The 19,557-nt window shown below is 37.6% G+C and overlaps 1 protein-coding gene and 1 long non-coding RNA gene across 2 annotated transcripts; one reads left to right on the plus strand and one right to left on the minus strand.

Moving 5' to 3' along the window:
* Positions 1–81: 81 nt before the first annotated feature.
* On the plus strand, positions 82–2,615 carry LOC138926857 (uncharacterized). The gene is made up of 3 exons (XR_011443533.1): positions 82–882; positions 1,764–2,259; positions 2,346–2,615. It is a non-coding gene; the product is annotated as an uncharacterized lncRNA (long non-coding RNA).
* Positions 2,616–3,141: 526 nt separating this feature from the next.
* LOC138926895 (uncharacterized) lies at positions 3,142–4,098 on the minus strand. Its single transcript, XM_070282502.1, has 4 exons — positions 3,871–4,098; positions 3,625–3,788; positions 3,304–3,574; positions 3,142–3,228 (listed from the first exon to the last, which is right to left on the minus strand). The coding sequence occupies exons 1-4, from the start codon at positions 4,012–4,014 to the stop codon at positions 3,142–3,144; spliced, it is 666 nt and encodes a 221-aa protein (XP_070138603.1). The 5' UTR covers positions 4,015–4,098.
* Between the last annotated feature and the right edge of the window lie 15,459 nt (positions 4,099–19,557).

Raw genomic sequence — 19,557 nt, forward strand, 5'->3', positions numbered from 1 at the left:
AAATTTCTGAACGCAATCATATTTGATATTAGATTTGACAACCAACTAATATGTCAATCCATCCTGTCTGTCGCTTTTCAGTCAGAGCACGGAAAAAAGTATTACGATATTATATTGTGTTACGAGTTACGATATCTATGAGTGCATCCTTCTATCTTTGTGGCTACGTGCGCGAGAACTTTCTTTACTTTGGTGATCCTTTGTGATAGTGACATTCCAAGTAATGTGCTCTTTTTTGTGATAGTGACACTTTACTGCTAAATAAGCGGGAAATTTTCTCAATTACAATTTACGATGCCGAGGAGAAGACGACCTAACGTAGGTCGTCGTAGTCAATCAAATGTGCGAAGAGCTACCTCACGTGCTAACCGCACTGATGACCAGAGACAGAGAGATCAAGAAAATAGTCGTATTGCTATGTCAGAATTGCGTTCTTTAGTGAGTGACAATGTAGGAGATAGGCTTAGAATGCAACGAGTTCGTGCACATCAAACACAACAACAGCAAGCTAGACATAATGAAATTGAGCGAATCCGCAGACGCAGTGCTCCTGTGATTTTTGAACGAGCTGCATTCCACTATGATCCGGCAATTGATTATTGTGCCGACAAATCAGTAACAGTTGGGGAAATGAAAACAATTTGTAAATATTGTAAGGCGTTAAAATACACTGGTGAATCTACTGAATTATGTTGTGCTGAAGGCAAAGTAAAATTGCCACAATTGGTCCCACCACCAGATCCTTTACGCTCTTTAGTTTCTGGGATTGGAAATGATTCTAAGCACTTTTTGACCAACATTCAGAAATATAACAACTGTTTCCAGATGACATCATTTGGTGCTACACATATTATACAAGACAATTTCATGCCCACTTTCAAGGTATTATATAAGAATATTTTTATACCCTTGCAGAGGGTATTATAATTTTGTCCAAAAGTGTGCAACGCAGTGAAGGAGACATCTCCGACCCTATAAAGTATATATATTCTTGATCAGGATCACCTCCTGAGTTGATATGAGCATGTCCGTCTGTCCGTCTGTCTGTTTCTACGCAAACTAGTCTCTCAGTTTTAAAGCTATCGACTTGAAACTTTGCAAACATCCTTCTTTCCTTTGCACGCAGTATATAAGTCGAAACGGCCCGGATCGGCCGACTATATCATATAGCGGCCATATAACTGATTGATCGGAAATGGTATAACTTTGGTGTTTTTAGAGTTAGAGAGTTCAAATTTGACATGAGAGCTATTTTTGGCAAAATAATACGACATGCCAAATTTCGTAAGGATCGGCCGACTATATCCTATAGCTGCCATATAACTGAACGATCGGAAATGACCCAACTTTCGTGTTTTTGAAGATAGAAAGCTGGAACTTGGTACAGATTATATTTTTGGTCAGTTAATCCGACCTACCAAATTTCATTAGGATCGGCCGACTATATCCTATAGCTGCCATATAACTGAACGATCGGAAATGGTATTTGGTAGAAATATCAACTTTCGTATTTTTGAAGATAGAAGTTTGGGACTTTTTTTAGATTTTGTATTGTAATAAATTGCATTATATATTCCTATTCCCATAAGGATCGGCCAACTATATCCGATGTTTGCGATATATATCCGGTTTTAACTGCAAGGGTATGTAAACTTCGGCTCCGCCCGAAGTTAGCATTCCTTTCTTGTTTTATATTATTAAAGTTTGTACTAAAATAAATATATATCGGAAATAATTAATAGACAAATTTTTAAAAATTACAGATACAAGGACAAATTTATCACTTACTGGGAACTCTGTTACCACTACCTGATGCAGATCATCAATTTTTACAAATTTATTTTATGGGCAATTCAGATGCGGAAATTAATAATCGTTGTGCTCACAATCCAACAGTGAAGAGAACCATTGTCCAACAATTACAAATGTTTCTTCATCAGAATAACAATTTAGTAAACATGTTCAAAATAGCATTGGATCGGATGCCATCTGATAGCCATAACATTATTATTCGAGCTGACAAAACACCTGCCGGTGAACACACAAGGAGGTTCAATTCACCTACCATTGATGAAGTGGCTGTTGTCATTGTGGGAGAAAATTTACAATCTAGAGATATTGTGCTTCATCGTCGGAATAGTGATTTAAAACGTGTATCTGAAACACACAGGAGTTATGATGCACTACAATATCCTTTGATCTTCTGGCAGGGGGAAGATGGATACCATTTTAATATCAAAATGGTAAATCAAGTAACAGGTAAATGAATTGAACAAGATTAAATAATATTTTTAAATTCAATTCATCGAAGTAACAATTTAAACATTTATCATTTTTGATTGCAGGTGCTGAAACCAACAAAAAAGTTAGTGCTATGAATTTCTATTCATACAGACTCATGATCCGTCAAGGTGAAGTAAATCATATTTTGATGTGTCAACGACTTTTTCATCAGTTTGCAGTTGATATGTATGTCAAAATTGAGACTGAACGATTGACATACATCCGTTTGAACCAACGACGGCTACGGTCAGAGGAATACATTCATCTCCGCGATGCTATAAATGCTGATGGCAATGTGAATAATGTAGGAAGAATGACAATTTTGCCAGCTACTCGATGAGGCAGTACGAAGTCTGCCGGGTCAGCTAGTATCTTAATAAATTTCTGAATTTCTTTTTCTTAATTCTTTAAAATGCCTGCATAATCGTCTTGCCATTGCACAGAACCCATATCCGAATTAACATAATTTTTTATATTATTTAGCACAAATTTCGGACATTCGCGAGGCCGCCCACGGTGTGTATCTGAATCGGTAGTCTCCACAGAAATTACAGGATCACAGACTAACTCGTAGTTATCCCGGTTGGTTCGCATACAATAATTATGCAGCACACAAGCTGCACAAATAATTTTTTGGGCTTTCTCAGGATGGCATAGTAAAGTGCGTTGCACAGCAGCCCACCTCGCACTTAAAATTCCAAAAGCATTTTCAATGCACCGTCGGGCTCGGCTCAAACGGTAATTAAAAATTCTCTCCTCTTTAGTAAGCTTGCGGGAGCCGTATGGCTTCATGATCCGCTTGTGTAGCGGAAAAGCATGGTGTGGAGCATGGTGTCTTCAGGAAACTCCATGCCACCCTCAAGTAGCTCCCTTCCAATCCAAGACTTTGAGAATGCCTTCATGTCTCCTTCGCTTCCATATGCACCAACGTCTATAAACGTAAATCTGCAGGATGCGTCGCTTATAGCTAATAGTATTATTGAATGAAAGCCTTGAAAATCCACAGTTTATTTGTCTCACCTTATAATTATAAAAAACACTACCACAATTAGGTGGAGCTTTTATGGCAACATGCTTGCCATCTATAGCCCCAATACAATTAGGAAATTGCCATAGTCTTTGAAACTCCTGAGCTCTTATTGTCATTGCTTTTACATCCCATGCCTCGATTTCACCAGACAACGCCACCCATATAGCATCGCAAACTTGTGGAATAATAACACCCACATGTTGCTTACTTATGCGGTAGCATGAGGCCACATGACGTTGAAAGGTTCCGCAAGCGAGGTACCTAGAATATGAAATGTTAAATTATGAATACACCGAATCTACCATTCTTACTCAAGGGTAATGGCCAATTTTGCTTCCAGTGGTATTGCATCCAGACGGAAGTTTCTGTTCTGTACCAAATGCGGCCTTACTAAGGTGAACAATTCCTCAAAGTTGCTGACCGACATATGAAAGTTTTCAAAGAATAATTTTGGCGTCTTTACCATATTTTCGAACTGCAAATTATATCAAAGACATGTTTTAATATTAATATTTTTTAAAAACTTGTTTATAGCATAATTAAAATCGAGTACTTACATCCCTTGCAAATCTTTCGTTTAAATTTTTTTGAAGCAAGTAATTGTTTGTTTTGGCGCGACGACCAATTTTCTTTTTCCTAATCACCTCCTTAGCGGCGAGATACATTAACAAAACACCAACATCCAATTGATTTAAATTCATTTTGATGATTGGTTTTTTGTTTACAAACAACAGCTGTTCAGTATTACCTTATTTCTTCATTCTTTTGGTCACACTACCTCGGCAGCCGAATAAAGTGCAAAATCGCTATCAGAATTTCAACAGCGGACTTTCGTCAACTCAATACTATGCTTTATTGTAAAGAGTGTTACGGATATATTTAGCGTAGATGCATTGGGTGTTGGGGTTGGAGATATTTTTCAAAGAAGAAAGTGAGTCAGAGTAGATGGCTATTTTTTTTAAAGAGTTTTTGTGTAGGGTTATGGCTTGGAAAATTGCTATTAACTCAGCTGAGTAGACTGATGTATAGTGTGGTAGAAAACTGCTATTTATACATTTGTTAATTGAGGTGATGCTGAATCTGGTTGTGTTCTCTGTTTTAGAAGCGTCTGTATAAATAAATTCGAAGTCCTTTAGAGTATTTTTAATTTCAGAGAATAGCTTTTGATATATTACTGGGCTGGTGTTGTGCTTATTGTAAGTAGTTAGAGTAAGATTTATTGAATTTTCATTTAGTTGCCAATTAGGGGCGGTCTTATTGTTGATGAATTTTTGTGGAGTAGAGGGTAAACTATGATCTGTAGAGAAACGCACTATTCTTCCTAAGGCAGATTGAAGTTTGTATTTAAAGAATAATTTGGATCTTTTTATTTGTTTAACCAGAGTCAAGATAGGTGAGCAATTTAGTTTGTTGCTAGAGGGAGTTTTAATTATATTAAGTCTATTCTATATTGAAGGAATAAGGGATTTTATGTGCGAGTTCCAGTTGTATTTTTTATTAATTGTGAGTCTGAGAATTTTTAGGGTGTCAACATCTGATATATTGAATCCTGATGTAGTGGGTTTGCACCTACAGTTATATTTCCTACATATGTGTATGAGCTTGCATTTCTCTACTGAGAGGCTAGCACCTGAGTTGTTACACCAGTTTCAAATGTCAGTAAGTATGTTGCTAAAGTTAATATCGAGGTTTTTAGGTTTACCAAGAGGGCGAATGATGTTGAAATCGTCAGCGTAGGAGCAGAACGATATTTCTTTGTGACTTTGGATTATTTCGCATAGTTTATTGTAAGCGATTGTAAAAATAACGACGGATAGTGGTGATCCCTGAGGGATTCCATTATGGAGGTCTGGAGAAAGCATTCCCTATTTTCACTTTTATTTTCCGGTTTGTCATGAAGTTTTTGATGTAACCTATAATTTTGGGGCCAACGTGCCAGGAAACGAGTTGATTTAAAATTGTATGAATTCCAATTTTGTCAAAAGCTTTTTAAAAGTCGAGAGATAGTATTGAGATCTGGGCCGTAGCTAGAGCCTCGGGGGCCCTGGGGCAACAAGTAAATTTGGGGCCCTATACGGAAGTCTTTTGTCCCGGCGGGGCCCCTTCCCTTCGGGGCCCTGGGTCACCGCCCCACCTGCCCCATGCTAGCTACGGCCCTGATTGAGATATGGTTTTTTCTCTGTAAAGATTTAGTGATCAGATGATCTACTAAGAGTAGAGCTTCAGATACCGATTTACCTTTAATGAACCCATACTGATTTTTATCCAATAGTTTGTTGCTAGTTGAAAGCCACCAAAGCCTATTGGCAATCATTTTATCGAGAACTTTAGCAAAGCAAGAGTTTAGTGAAATGGGACGGTACGAATTCATAGATGTTTTGTATGAGTTTGGTTTAGCAATTGGGATAACAATACTTAGTTTATAGTTTTGCGGTATGCCACTCTGAAAGATATTATTATAAAATTGTAGTAGTCTATATTTTACAACACTGGAGGAGTTTTTAATCATGTCGTATGTAATCCTGTCACTCCCTGGAGTTTTGCCTTTTAGTTTGTTAAGCGCCGCGTGGAGTTCTAAAATTGAGCATTCTTCTTCAATAAGTGTTGAATTTTTGTCTATTGGATGAGTTAAAGGATAAATATTGTTTAGTGTGCAGTTTTTATTTGCAAGAAAGCTACTTTCGAAGTTACAGTCATGGGTGGGTGCTGAAGTGAGTGGCAGAGCTATCGTTCAGAACTACTAGACCGGAAGTATCTTGTTATGCCACGCATTGAAATCACCTAAGATAAGGTTGTTGGTATTGGTGGGCAGTTCATTCAACAAGTTGTTAAAACTAAAGTTTACTTGAGGTGGTATATATGCTGAGGTGATTGTGAATGATTGTCGACTAGTTATTTTGGTAGAAAAAATATCAAAAATAGGACTTGTAGAAGTATTATGGAAGTGTATTGATTTGTGTATTAGGAGATAGACTCCACCATATCTTGAGGAGTGGCTGTTATAGTGAATTGGGATATAATTAATTGAGGTGGGGATATAAGTGGATATTTGTATGTGGATTTCTTGTAATGCTACTATTTTTGGATGATATTTTTTATAAGAATTTGTAATTCTCTATAGTTATTCATGTAACCTTTTATGTTCCATTGTAATACCTTAAGTGTCATTTTTATATCTAGATTTAGCGACTATTTAGATTTAACGATTAGTCTTTATTTAATTCAGCAATATTTTTAAACTTAGATCTTGTTATAATAGTGTTAGATTTTTCTTTAGATTAGATTTCGTTTGGTTCTTTTGCTTATGTTTCTTGGGAGAACATTTACTTTACTAATTGTCCTATCCTTACTGATATGTTCGTCGCTTGAGTCTGTTACCATATTTTCATCTTCCTTGTCGCCATATTCTATAATGGGTCTGCCGGTGTCTTTTACTGTCGGTGGGATATGGGAGGGTGATGCTGATGTCGAAGGGGTATTCTGTGATAATCGATGAGGAATTGGTATGTTGTTTTGCGTTGAGCTTGCTACCGATGCATAAAGGGATCCGTCATGCTGGTTTCTCTTCCTGTAGATGGACCAGGCCGATTTGGTGTCTATTTTTTGGAGGATTTTGATGGCTTGCACTTCTTTATGGGTAAGAAAAACTGGGCAGTTTCTGTCTCTGGGATGGTGTTTATTGTTCGGCATATTTTTTTCGCTGCAGTCGATATGTCAATATGGGCAGGTTGGCTGCATAAAAGCAGGTCTCTGTATTTTTGCAGAATTTTTGGAGGTGACCTAGACGTAAGCAGTTGTTACATCGGATTGGGGCTGGTATATAAGGGCAAACTTGAACTCTTTCGTATCCTATAAATATGTAATCCGTAAGGTCTAATTTCAAATGTTAGTGTTATTAGTCCAGTTTCGGTTGGTTCTCCTATAAGGGTCTTCATAATTTTCCTGACTGCGGTCACTTTTTGGCTTTTTAGGTTTTCGAGGATCTCTTCTTCTTCAATACCTCGCAGGTCGTTGGAGTATATTATACCCTTTGATTAGTTTCGCGTTCGGTGTTCTGAGACTGATACGGGTATGTGGAGTATGTTCGTGAGTTTGAAAAGTTTTTCAGCTTGATTAATGTCTTTTGTTTGTAAGAGAAGGTTTCCGTCGCGTAACTTCTTACAGCTGACAACTACACCCCCGCATGTTATATAAATGACTTTTTTAATATGAAAGGGGATCCTGCAAAGGATGTCTCATCGGTTCTTGATATTATGAGGAATTGGTGAAGGTTTTTCCTTCCAAATGTCTGGTGGAACACGCTATTCGCTATAAGCTTTTCACAACAGGTGCACTAACTGATAAGCGGTCTATTTATAGAACTGTGTGTATGTTTGTTTTAGTGTTTGTCACTTATACTTGACTAGCTTTCTAGTTCGCTTTGGGGGAGAAACACGAGTGATCGGTTCGACTGCCAAACGTAAACTGATTGCATAAGTAAAATAAGTTATAACTGTATACATTTAAATTGCATTAGTTATTTATATGCGCACAGAATCTTTAAATAGAATTATCAAATCTTCTATAATTTTTTTCAATAAAAAATGGATTTGGTATTATAATCTAAACTCTGCTGATGAAAAATTCAATATAGGTAAACAAAACAACACAGTTGAACAAATTTTTACATAGCACGTGTCTGTTTCATATATTTTAGATTCATTGCACTTGCCAAATAGGAATTTTTGTTTAATGGTATTAAAGGATTCTCGGAAGCTGGACCCACGGTAGCTGCACCCGTGGGAGGATCGTAGCATCCAGATCACGCGCTGACCTTTCGACGATTTTGGATCTGCAAAAATAAGTCTTTTATTTACATTCTTGTCTTTCTTGGTAATAAAGAAAACTAAAATACATATCTGAATAAAGTGGTGACATCGCCCTTTGTTTGTGATTAATCAAGCATCTCGGCGATGTGGTCCATAAATGTAATTAGGTATATGGTTGTCCGTCCGGGAGAAGAAAAGGTTAAAACCGGTAAAAAAAAAAAAAAAAAAAAAAAAAAGGCTGCCCAGGCTGCCGAAACGATCAGCATCCAGGAAAGGCTGCGAGGAACGGGGATATCAACAGACCTTGTATGCGTCATCGCTGGAGATGGATTCGGAATGGTCCGCGGCATACGTGCCCCGGCAAAAAATCTAGCCGAGTCGCTGGGACAACCTCGGTTGGTGGTCCCACGCCCCAACTCATTTGCATCAAGATATAAAGAAAAGATAATTAGTACAAAGAACATTAATTAAACATTGGCAATCATAAATATGCAGTTGCCAACAATAAAATGGTCAGAGAGAAATTCAAGAACAGTTCCAGAAGCGTGTTACTAGGAGTGCAGGCAGAGGATTGTTTAATTAAACTAAACTGATCCAAGAATCAACAATATACGGCAAAGGAGTAGGCAGCGTAGGATATGCCATTGCATATTCTGGCCAAATTTACAGCATCCCAAACCTGCTTTGCCCTTCCTTGAAGGAAAAGCTATATCTGGGCGTATGTGGAATGTAAAATCAGAGTTTCACAGCTAATTGGAAGCATTGGAACCCGGGAAGAATAGGCTGTGTCTAGACCCACGTAAGCTGAACGCATTGACGGTGAAGGACGCGAACGCGCAGCAGAATACAGAGTCCATTCTTATCCAGGTCGAAAAGACGATCTTTATGAGTAGCATCAGTTAAAGCAGTGGAGGGCAAACTCTCATTTTCCATGGCACGCGTGCACAGGTTCGGAAATTCTGCCGAACCGCTGCCGGCACACTGACAGCGTGAGCAATCTCAAATTTTTTTTTAACTTTTCTAAGAAAAGTTTTCTAAGAAATTGGATTTGTGCGTTTTTCCCACCACTGATTTAAAGCATGCATTTTGCCAGGTGGAACTAGAAAAGAAATGAGAAATGTCGTCCGTATACCTTATTAATAACACTCCGGGACCGAGTGTTCGTCTAGAGGTAGGAGGATGTTTAAAGGAGTGAAATTTTACGATCCAATGGCCAATCTACAAGTCAAAAGCCAGCCAAATCGGATAATTTATTGAGTTATAGACTTTTTAGTCTGCATTCCTACTGAATCGGTAGTATGGCCGTAGGTTTTGTTGTTGTTGTATTGCTCAAGCGCAAAAGTATGCAACAAAAATCGGATGAGCACGTAAATGAGAATCAATACGGTTAAAGTTTAAACTCCAAGGATTAATTAAATTGTGGGTGGAAAAGATGAGTTGTAATATGCACATATATGCACTATTAATATCATATATATATATCGACCACCCACTGTACCAAAAGTACTTAAAGGGTACACACTGTAACACTTTTTCGCAGTGTTTATGTTATCCAGGGTCTCGGTCATAAACCTAAGTGCACCGAAATATGAATCGCCCGCTGTGCCTTTGCTGTACGCCGAAAGTGCATATGTCCGCACATACGTAACACGAGTGGACCTTATGCATGTCCACATACCTCCGCCTAAGCGAACATAACATAAATATATATTCATATATAAATATTTAAGGTCGCCGTCCTGTCACGGTCGCCATGTAATGTTTTCTTGAAGGCTCCCCAGGTTTGTGGTCGTGTTCCCAGTTTTATTGATTATATCGGTTGGTTTGAAGGTTTAGCATATCTTTATTTTATTTAAGGTTTGAGTTGTACTCGGAGCAGCTGTTGTTGCCGCTCCGAGCTCATGGGAGTTTCTTGTTTTACAAATTTACTTATGAGTTAAAGGAAGTCTAAGTCTCGTAGCTGCGCTGCCCAAAGCGGCAGCGGAGAGACGGTTATGTATTCTTAAATATTTATCTATATATATAATCGCATGCGCGTTGGAGGATCTAATATCGCGTTCCGAAACTCAACAAAAGTGAAAGTGAATCGCGAACGCGACAAAATTGCATAGTCTCACAGCTTCATATAGCTTCGAGAAAATTAATTTTAGCTAACTTCAGTTGTTAATCTGTCCGATTATTTTTTTAATAAGACTATATAGAAATCGAAAGATAAATCTTAAGTTTTGTCACAAACGTTAAATTATAAATCTTAAGTTAAATTTCTGAACGCAATCATAATATTTGACATTAGATTTGACGCAGTGGCGCAGTTACGTGAATCACAATCGAAAGATGCACAAGAAAATGTCAAATGAAAATGTCAAAATGTCAGCAGCTAGGCTTGAGCGAACACGATTGAGAGTTAGGCAAACGCGTTCTGCAGCAATCGATTTGATTCGGATGTTTAATTTATAATGCCGCGACCAAGACGATCGAATCTTTCCCGACAAAGCCGTAATGCAAGAAGAATACAAAATACTGCAAATGAAAGGACTGAAGAAGAACAAGAAATTGCACGTGAACAGCGCCGCAATAGTATGGCTCGACTTCGTGCTTCTCAATCACGAGAGCAAAGTGAAGCAGCCCGTGAAACAGCTCGGTTGGCAATGCAGAATCGTCGAGCGAACAACAGAAGTCAACAAATAGATAATTTGCGACGCAGAACAAGATATTTAGCTGATTTGAATTGAGCTGCGTTTCGATACAATTGCAGCAATGATTACAGCTTGCATCCTAGCGTTTGCATTGGGCAAATGGACGTTGTTTGCGAGTATTGTGGTGCATTAAAGTTTTCCGGAGAAACGCCTGGATTATGCTGCGTTAATGGTAAAGTGAAATTGCCAGTGTTGACTCCACCACATTTCTTGCAAATACTCGAAAATACAATAGTGGTTTCCAAATGACGCCATTTGGGGCAGACATTATCGAAGAAGGAGGTTTTAATCCGACATTTAAGGTATTTATTTTTGTACTTACATAGAATGTAGTTAAAGAATCTGGTTTTTATTTTGTAGATACAAAGACAGATTCACCATCGAATTGGATCATTACTACCTTTCGAAGATACACAGAATAAATTTTTACAAATATATTTCATGGGCAACATGGAAGAAAAACTTGATCGACGCCTAGGGATCAATGCAGGAATGAAGCGAGCAATTCTTCAAGACTTGCAGTGTCTGCTTCATGAACATCATGCGTTGGTCAGGTTGTTTTAGAGTTGTCATTGAACATTTAAAATAATCCAGATGCAGTGTGCAACATAAAAACAATCGTCTATGGCCATAGTGCCCATATTTTGGATGAATGCACTATAGGTCGTAAAATTGGAATGGGGAATTGGATTGGTCATTTAGGGATATAAGAAACAATGATAAACTACGGCCCTTTACGGCCCTTTGTTACTCCTTTTAAGGTGTTCACGGTTAACGGACGCTGATGAATTCAATGCTTGCTTAAAATCATCGCGACTGTGGCGTAATGTTGAACAAGAACTGACCAAGAATAAGCGCGATCAAATGCGTCAGGATCCACCCTTTCTCTAAACAACTGTTAGATATTGGCGAGGGGAACTTTGTGGTACATAAAAATACTGGATCTACTTGAAATACTGAAAAATATTTATTAACCAAAATAAATGAAGAAAAAACAGCTAGCCCTTATAGAAAACAAAAAAGGGCAAAACAACGTTTGCCGGGGTTGCTAGTATATGAATATATATTTATGTTATGTTCGCTTAGGCGGAGGTATGTGGACATGCATAAGGTCCACTCGTGTTACGTATGTGCGGACATATGCACTTTCGGCGTACAGCAAAGGCACAGCGGGCGATTCATATTTCGGTGCACTTAGGTTTATGACCGAGACCCTGGATAACATAAACACTGCGACAAAGTGTTACAGTGTGTACCCTTTAAGTACTTTTGGTACAGTGGGTGGTCGATATATATATATGATATTAATAGTGCATATATGTGCATTTTAAAGAGTACCGGGTATAATATAGTTGGTGTTGTAGGGGGGCGATGCTGCCGTCTATATAGAAATCGAAAGATAAATCTTAAGTTTTGTCACAAACGTTAAATTATAAATCTTAAGTTAAATTTCTGAACGCAATCATAATATTTGACATTAGATTTGACAACCAACTAATATGTCAATCCATCCTGTCTGTCGCTTTTCAGTCAGAGCACGGAAAAAAGTATTACGATATTATATTGTGTTACGAGTTACGATATCTATGAGTGCATCCTTCTATCTTTGTGGCTACGTGCGCGAGAACTTTCTTTACTTTGGTGATCCTTTGTGATAGTGACATTCCAAGTAATGTGCTCTTTTTTGTGATAGTGACACTTTACTGCTAAATAAGCGGGAAATTTTCTCAATTACAATTTACGATGCCGAGGAGAAGACGACCTAACGTAGGTCGTCGTAGTCAATCAAATGTGCGAAGAGCTACCTCACGTGCTAACCGCACTGATGACCAGAGACAGAGAGATCAAGAAAATAGTCGTATTGCTATGTCAGAATTGCGTTCTTTAGTGAGTGACAATGTAGGAGATAGGCTTAGAATGCAACGAGTTCGTGCACATCAAACACAACAACAGCAAGCTAGACATAATGAAATTGAGCGAATCCGCAGACGCAGTGCTCCTGTGATTCTTGAACGAGCTGCATTCCACTATGATCCGGCAATTGATTATTGTGCCGACAAATCAGTAACAATTGGGGAAATGAAAATAATTTGTAAATATTGTAAGGCGTTAAAATACACTGGTGAATCTACTGGATTATGTTGTGCTGAAGGCAAAGTAAAATTGCCACAATTGGTCCCACCACCAGATCCTTTACGCTCTTTAGTTTCTGGGATTGGAAATGATTCTAAGCACTTTTTGACCAACATTCAGAAATATAACAACTGTTTCCAGATGACATCATTTGGTGCTACACATATTATACAAGACAATTTCATGCCCACTTTCAAGGTATTATATAAGAATATTTTTATACCCTTGCAGAGGGTATTATAATTTTGTCCAAAAGTGTGCAACGCAGTGAAGGAGACATCTCCGACCCTATAAAGTATATATATTCTTGATCAGGATCACCTCCTGAGTTGATATGAGCATGTCCGTCTGTCCGTCTGTCCGTCTGTCTGTCTGTCTGTCCGTTTCTACGCGAACTAGTCTCTCAGTTTTGAAGCTATCGTCTTGAAACTTTGCACACACCCTTCTTTTCCTTGCACGCAGTATATAAGTCGGAACGGCCCGGATCGGCCGACTATATCCTATAGCTGCCATATAACTGATTGATCGGAAATGGTATAACTTTGGTGTTTTTAGAGTTAGAGAGTTCAAATTTGACATAAGAGCTATTTTTGGCAAATTATTGTGACATGCCAAATTTCATAAGGATCGGCCGACTATATCTTATAGCTGCCATATAACTGAACGATCGGAAATGACCTAACTTTCGTGTTTTTGAAGATAGAAAGCTGAAACTTAATACAGATTCTATTATTGGCCAGTTGATCCGACCTACCAAATTTCATTAGGATCGGTCGACTATATCCTATAGCTGCCATATAACTGAACGATCGGAAATGGTACTTGGTAGAAATATCAACTTTCGTATTTTTGAAGATAGAAGTTTGGGACTTATTTTAGATTTTGTATTTTAGTAAATTGGTTTTATTATGATGTAATCATAAGGATCTGCCAACTATATCCGATGTTTGCGATATATATCCGGTTTTAACTGCAAGGGTATATAAACTTCGGCTCCGCCCGAAGTTAGCTTTCCTTTCTTGTTTTATATTATTAGAGTTTGTACTAAAATAAATATATATCGGAAATAATTATTAGACAAATTTTTAAAAATTACAGATACAAGGACAAATTTATCACTTACTGGGAACTCTGTTACCACTACCTGATGCAGATCATCAATTTTTACAAATTTATTTTATGGGCAATTCAGATGCTTATATCTATATATATAAAAATGCTCTGATAAAAAAGATACGAAATCTACTTCCTTTATAGACTTGAAAAGTTCTGAACCGTTTAAGCCCACATTTTTACACAACTATAAAGCTCAAGGCCAATCTCTGGAGTTGTGTGGTCTAGATTTGGATGCAGATTGTTTTTCACGCGGACAATTATATGTTGCGTCCGGAAAACCAGATAATCTTTATATTTACAGAATTAAATGAATTTGAAAATTATTATTTTTTGTTTGACTTATTTTTTATGCGTGCAACCACAATATGCCACAGCGAAACGTGGCAGGGTACAGCTAGTCTGAAATAAAAATTGTTAAGAGATTATTATTAAGATACTAGGAATGGTTCAGCTAGAAAAATTACACACTAAGAAATCAAAGAAAAGGTTTTGGAGATCCTACCCAAATAATATATGCATCACATTTGACTAAATTTTCAGGAAAAAATTGAGCTACTAAAATAATGGTATGGTTTATCATTATTTTCGATTTTTGATCGGTTTTTTGAAAAACTTCACAAAAGGAATCAATATAAATAAATTCAGTTTCACCCTGAACTCCGACCAGTAAAGACGTGCGAATCTTTAAAACCCCAGGCCACTGCCTATCTACTTTTCTAACTCGGTACAACAAACACTAAGAACATTAGTTACAAACAAACCCCGTTAGGGCCCGAGCCCTTATCTACTTTTCTAACTTGGTACAATAAACACTAAGAACATAAGTTACAAACAAATCCCGTTAGGGCCCAAGCCCTCGAGACACCACAATGTCACTACCACCCGACCGACCCCCGCCAACGTCCCCAAGTAAACCCAAATACATAATTATCTCCAGAAAAGACAAGAACACCTTCGAAAAAATTAACCCACTCCTGATCACAAAAGTGGTTGACTTTCAATGCAATGGTGCATTCGATACAGTCGAAGTTTGCCACAAAACAAAATCTTGAGCCCTACTGGTGAAAACCAAAAATTCTTTTCAAGCCCAGAAACTAATTAAAATGGAAACTTTCCACAACTTCCAATTCGTGCGGAAGAACAGAGATCTTTAAACACTTCCAAAGGAGTCATCTACTCCAACGATTTGCAGTACTTAGACGAAAACGAAATTTTCGAAGAACTTAAATTCCAAAAAGTAGTTGCTGTCCGCAAAATCGAAAAAAAAAAATTAACTCAGACAACAACAAGGCACAAACAGGTCTAATTATACTCACGTTCGGCACAGTAACATTACCAAAAAAATTATGGATAGGCTACGAGAGCGTACAAGTCCGACCATACATCCCAACGACATCCCATCCAAACGACTAACTCCAACATACACATCTATTCCTACACCACAATCATCAACATCATCTACACCGCAACCATCAAATTCAACATCTAAATCAACATCTTCATCCTCATTAACCTCAACAACAACAGCCTACTCTATGAGACAATGCACCACCTACGACGACCTACTCGAGGAACCCATGGACACGACCTCATCAAAATATACAACGCGATCTAAACTCTCCGATGACCTAAAACTTAAAATATTCTCAGTTAAATTAAATAAAATAGGTACCCCCTTAAAATCCAAAGAGAAACTCAACACCAAGACTAAGCCCGACAAGAAAACTAAGAAAAAAAATAAAGATAACACCAGCACAGACGAAGACTTAGAACTATAAATTTCACCCCACTCCTTATTCAAAAATCACCATGCTCAAAACAATTCAGTGGAACATGAACGGACACATAAACAATTATAGCCAATTACAAATCCTCACAAAAAACAGCACCAAGATTATATCTATTCAAGAAACACACCTACACTGCACTCAAAATATACCTATACCGATTAACTATACGCTATATCACGCTATATCTACGCTATATATAGAAACACTTCCACCAACAGTTTTGAGGGTGTCGGTCTCCTCATCCACAACTCACTGCAACAACAAAATCAACCAATTAACACCTTCTACTTTGACTCAATAGCAGTATCAAATCAGTCCAAAACTAAATTCACTATTCATACATACCACCCAACATAAACTACACAATACAAAACCTAAGAAGCATATCCGACAATTTACGACCTCCCCTACTTATTACTGACGACTTTAATAGCTGCTACAGAAGCTGGGGCTCACCAACCAACAATAAAAGAGGAAAAACCTTATTTGAATACATAAATCAATCTTCGCTTACAACTCTAAATAATGGCTCAGCCACCCACTTCACCACTCACCACACATTCACGCACATAGATCTCTTGATTGCATCTCCACCTCTTAATCTGAGCTCCTAATGGTATACGGATACCTCTCTATCAGGCAGCGACCATTATCCAATCCATATCAAACTGTTTGACGAACATAGAGTAAACAACCCCATTGAAAGACCAAGATTTAATCTAAACAAGAAAGGAAACCTAACTTCGGGCGGAGCCGAAGTTTATATACCCCTGCAGTTAAAATCGGATATATATCGCAAACATCGGATATAGTTTGCCGATCCTAATGGGAATATGAATATGTAATCCAATTTATAATTTATTTATTTATTTATTACTAGCGACCCCGGCACACGTTGTTTTGCCCTTTTTTGTTTTCTATAAGGGCTAGCTGTTTTTTCTTCATTTATTTTGGTTAATAAATGTTTTTCAGTATTTCAAGTACATCCAGTAATTTCACGTACAGCAAAATTCCCCTCGCCAATATCTAACAGTTGTTTAGAGAAAGGATGAATCCTGAAGCATTTGATCGCGCATATTCTTGGTCAGTTCTTTTTCAACATTACGCCACAGTTGCGATGATTTTAAGCAAGCATTGAATTCATCAGCGTACGTTAACCGTGAACACCTGAAAGGAGTAACAAAGGGCCGTAAAATAGTTTATCATTGTTCCTTATATCCCTAATTGACCAATCCAATTCCCCAAGCGAATTTTTACGTCCTATAGTGCATTCATCCAAAATATGGGCGCTATGCCCATAGACGATTGTTTTAATGTTGCACACTGCATCTGGATTATTTTGAATGTTCAATGACAGCTTAAGTGCTGAATGAGCTGTTATGCCTCCATCTAATAAGGTTGCTGCAACGCCAGAAGATGCAATGGCCAATGCGTTGCCATTTTTTTTTAATCGTAACTCGACAGGAAGAAGCGTAATAAGGAATGTTCACTTTGGAACTTTCACTTTGAATGTTCACAATAATCACTTTGGAATAAGCAGAATTTTCAACATCAGGCTCTTACTGGAATGCTAGTCGAAGAAATTGCCCAGATGTGAATCCTCGATAAACTTGTTGCCGTTGTTAGTTAATTCTTCTTCTAACTATTAATCTGTGCGCTTCTCTTCTTTGAAAAGTGGCCTTTGTTGATTATGTTCATCTCGTGCATCTTTCGATTGTGATTCACGTAACTGCGCCATGCTTACACGCGCCTTTTCATTACCTTTATAAATTTGTTCTCCTGATCTCGTATTCTTCTATCTCGCGCAGCTCTAGAATTGACTGTTTGATGACTAAAATTGGCCCAATTGCATATCACCGCTTTCGTTTGCAGTATTTTGTATTCTTCTTGCATTATGGCTTTGTCGGGAAAGATTCGATCGTCTTGGTCGCGGCATTATAAATTAAACATCCGAATCAAATCGATTGCTGTAGAACGCGACTGCCTAACTCTCAATCGTGTTCGCTCAAGCCTAGCTGCTGACATTTTGACATTTGACATTTTCATTTGACATTTTCTTGTGCATCTTTCGATTGTGATTCACGTAACTGCGCCATGCTTACACGCGCCTTTTCATTACCTTTATACATCTAGATAAATGTATAAATACATAATATCGTACATAAAAATATGATACGTCACGCTCACAGCCTACTTACTTTTATTCATTACTATAAGTGGAGTATAGTTCGGTGGAGTATAATTCGCGCTGTCGAACTCTCTAAGCTACCTCCCTACCAATTTTCACTCAAATCTGTTCTTCCGTTCTTGATTTATAAGTGGTGTAACATATAACACGACTTTCTTTTATATATATAGAAGAAGAAGAAGATAGATAGATTAATATATGTAAGTTATCCAACCCATAAATCCAGGCCACTTATGGCTTTTCAAACTCTGCATTTGCCTACGGCTTTCTCCTTGCCTCTGAGGTCCGACCTCGGTTCCCCATAAACAAATCAAAATCAAAAGTAAACATCAGCTTCCCTCCGAAGCCCAATCAACGCTTAATCGCGATCAGCTTAATCGAATTTCACAATGTGGTTGTCAAATCTAATGTCAAATATTATGATTGCGTTCAGAAATTTAACTTAAGATTTATAATTTAACGTTTGTGACAAAACTTAAGATTTATCTTTCGATTTCTATATAGTCTTATTAAAAAAATAATCGGACAGATTAACAACTGAAGTTAGCTAAAATTAATTTTCTCGAAGCTATATGAAGCTGTGAGACTATGCAATTTTGTCGCGTTCGCGATTCACTTTCACTTTTGTTGAGTTTCGGAACGCGATATTAGATCCTCCAACGCGCATGCGAATTTGAACTTTATACAGCGGTAATAAATTACAAATTGAATCTCCATTTTATTTAGAAAACGTTTGTATGGGAAATAGAAAAATACTGTTTTGAGGATTTTCCCGGCAATTATTCGAATTTTTCTCACCTTTTAAACCTTCCCTAGACCTCCACGAATAATTCAAGACCAAGATAAGATAAATCCGTTCAGCCATTCTCGAGTTTTAGCGAGACTAACGAACAGCAATTGATTTTTATATATATAGATTATTAACAATGATCTGTTATTTCTATATTATTATAACTAAAAGTAAGGATAAATTAAGTTAAAAGATATTCCATAATTTTGGATTTGATTACATCTAGGGATAGTTCAGGGGATAATAAAGGGGACAATGAGCTATAATTTTTACAAATAACGCGAAATGGATCGTGTTCCGCATAATTAGACCTAGAAATCGGTAACCAAAGGGGTCGGAAGGATCTAGTTACTCTATTAGGCACAGAAAACATTAATTTTTCAAGAAGTACTTGTGAGTCAACCTGTCCAAGAATAAGCACATGAAGTAGCATAACCCCAGCACAAGTACGGCGCTCTTTTAAAGGAGGTAGGTTTAGTAGTTTTAACCAGCAATTATACGACGGGAGGGAAGAGGCAGTATCCCAGTTTAAGCTTTTTAACGCAAATAGCAGAAACTGCTTTTGGACAGATTCAATCCTCCTTTGGTGAACAAAGTATTGTGGACTCCAAACGCTAGAACAGTATTCCAAGATAGGATGAACCAGCGATACGTATAGTGTTTTTGTTGTGAAAGGATCATCAAATTCTTAAGACCAACGTTTGATAAAAGCTAGCACACCTC

The sequence above is a fragment of the Drosophila bipectinata genome, chromosome 4 (genome assembly GCF_030179905.1).
Source record: "Drosophila bipectinata strain 14024-0381.07 chromosome 4, DbipHiC1v2, whole genome shotgun sequence".
Lineage (NCBI taxonomy): Eukaryota > Metazoa > Arthropoda > Insecta > Diptera > Drosophilidae > Drosophila > Drosophila bipectinata.

Coding starts and splice junctions, on each gene's coding strand:
- LOC138926895 (XM_070282502.1), bottom strand. CDS start 4,014: ATGAATTTAAATCAATTGGATGTTGGTGTTTTGTTAATGTATCTCGCC. Junction 3,575..3,624: donor AAATTGGCCATTACCCTTGA/GTAAGAATGGTA, acceptor TTCATATTCTAG/GTACCTCGCTTGCGGAACCT. Junction 3,229..3,303: donor GTGTTTTTTATAATTATAAG/GTGAGACAAATA, acceptor CGCATCCTGCAG/ATTTACGTTTATAGACGTTG.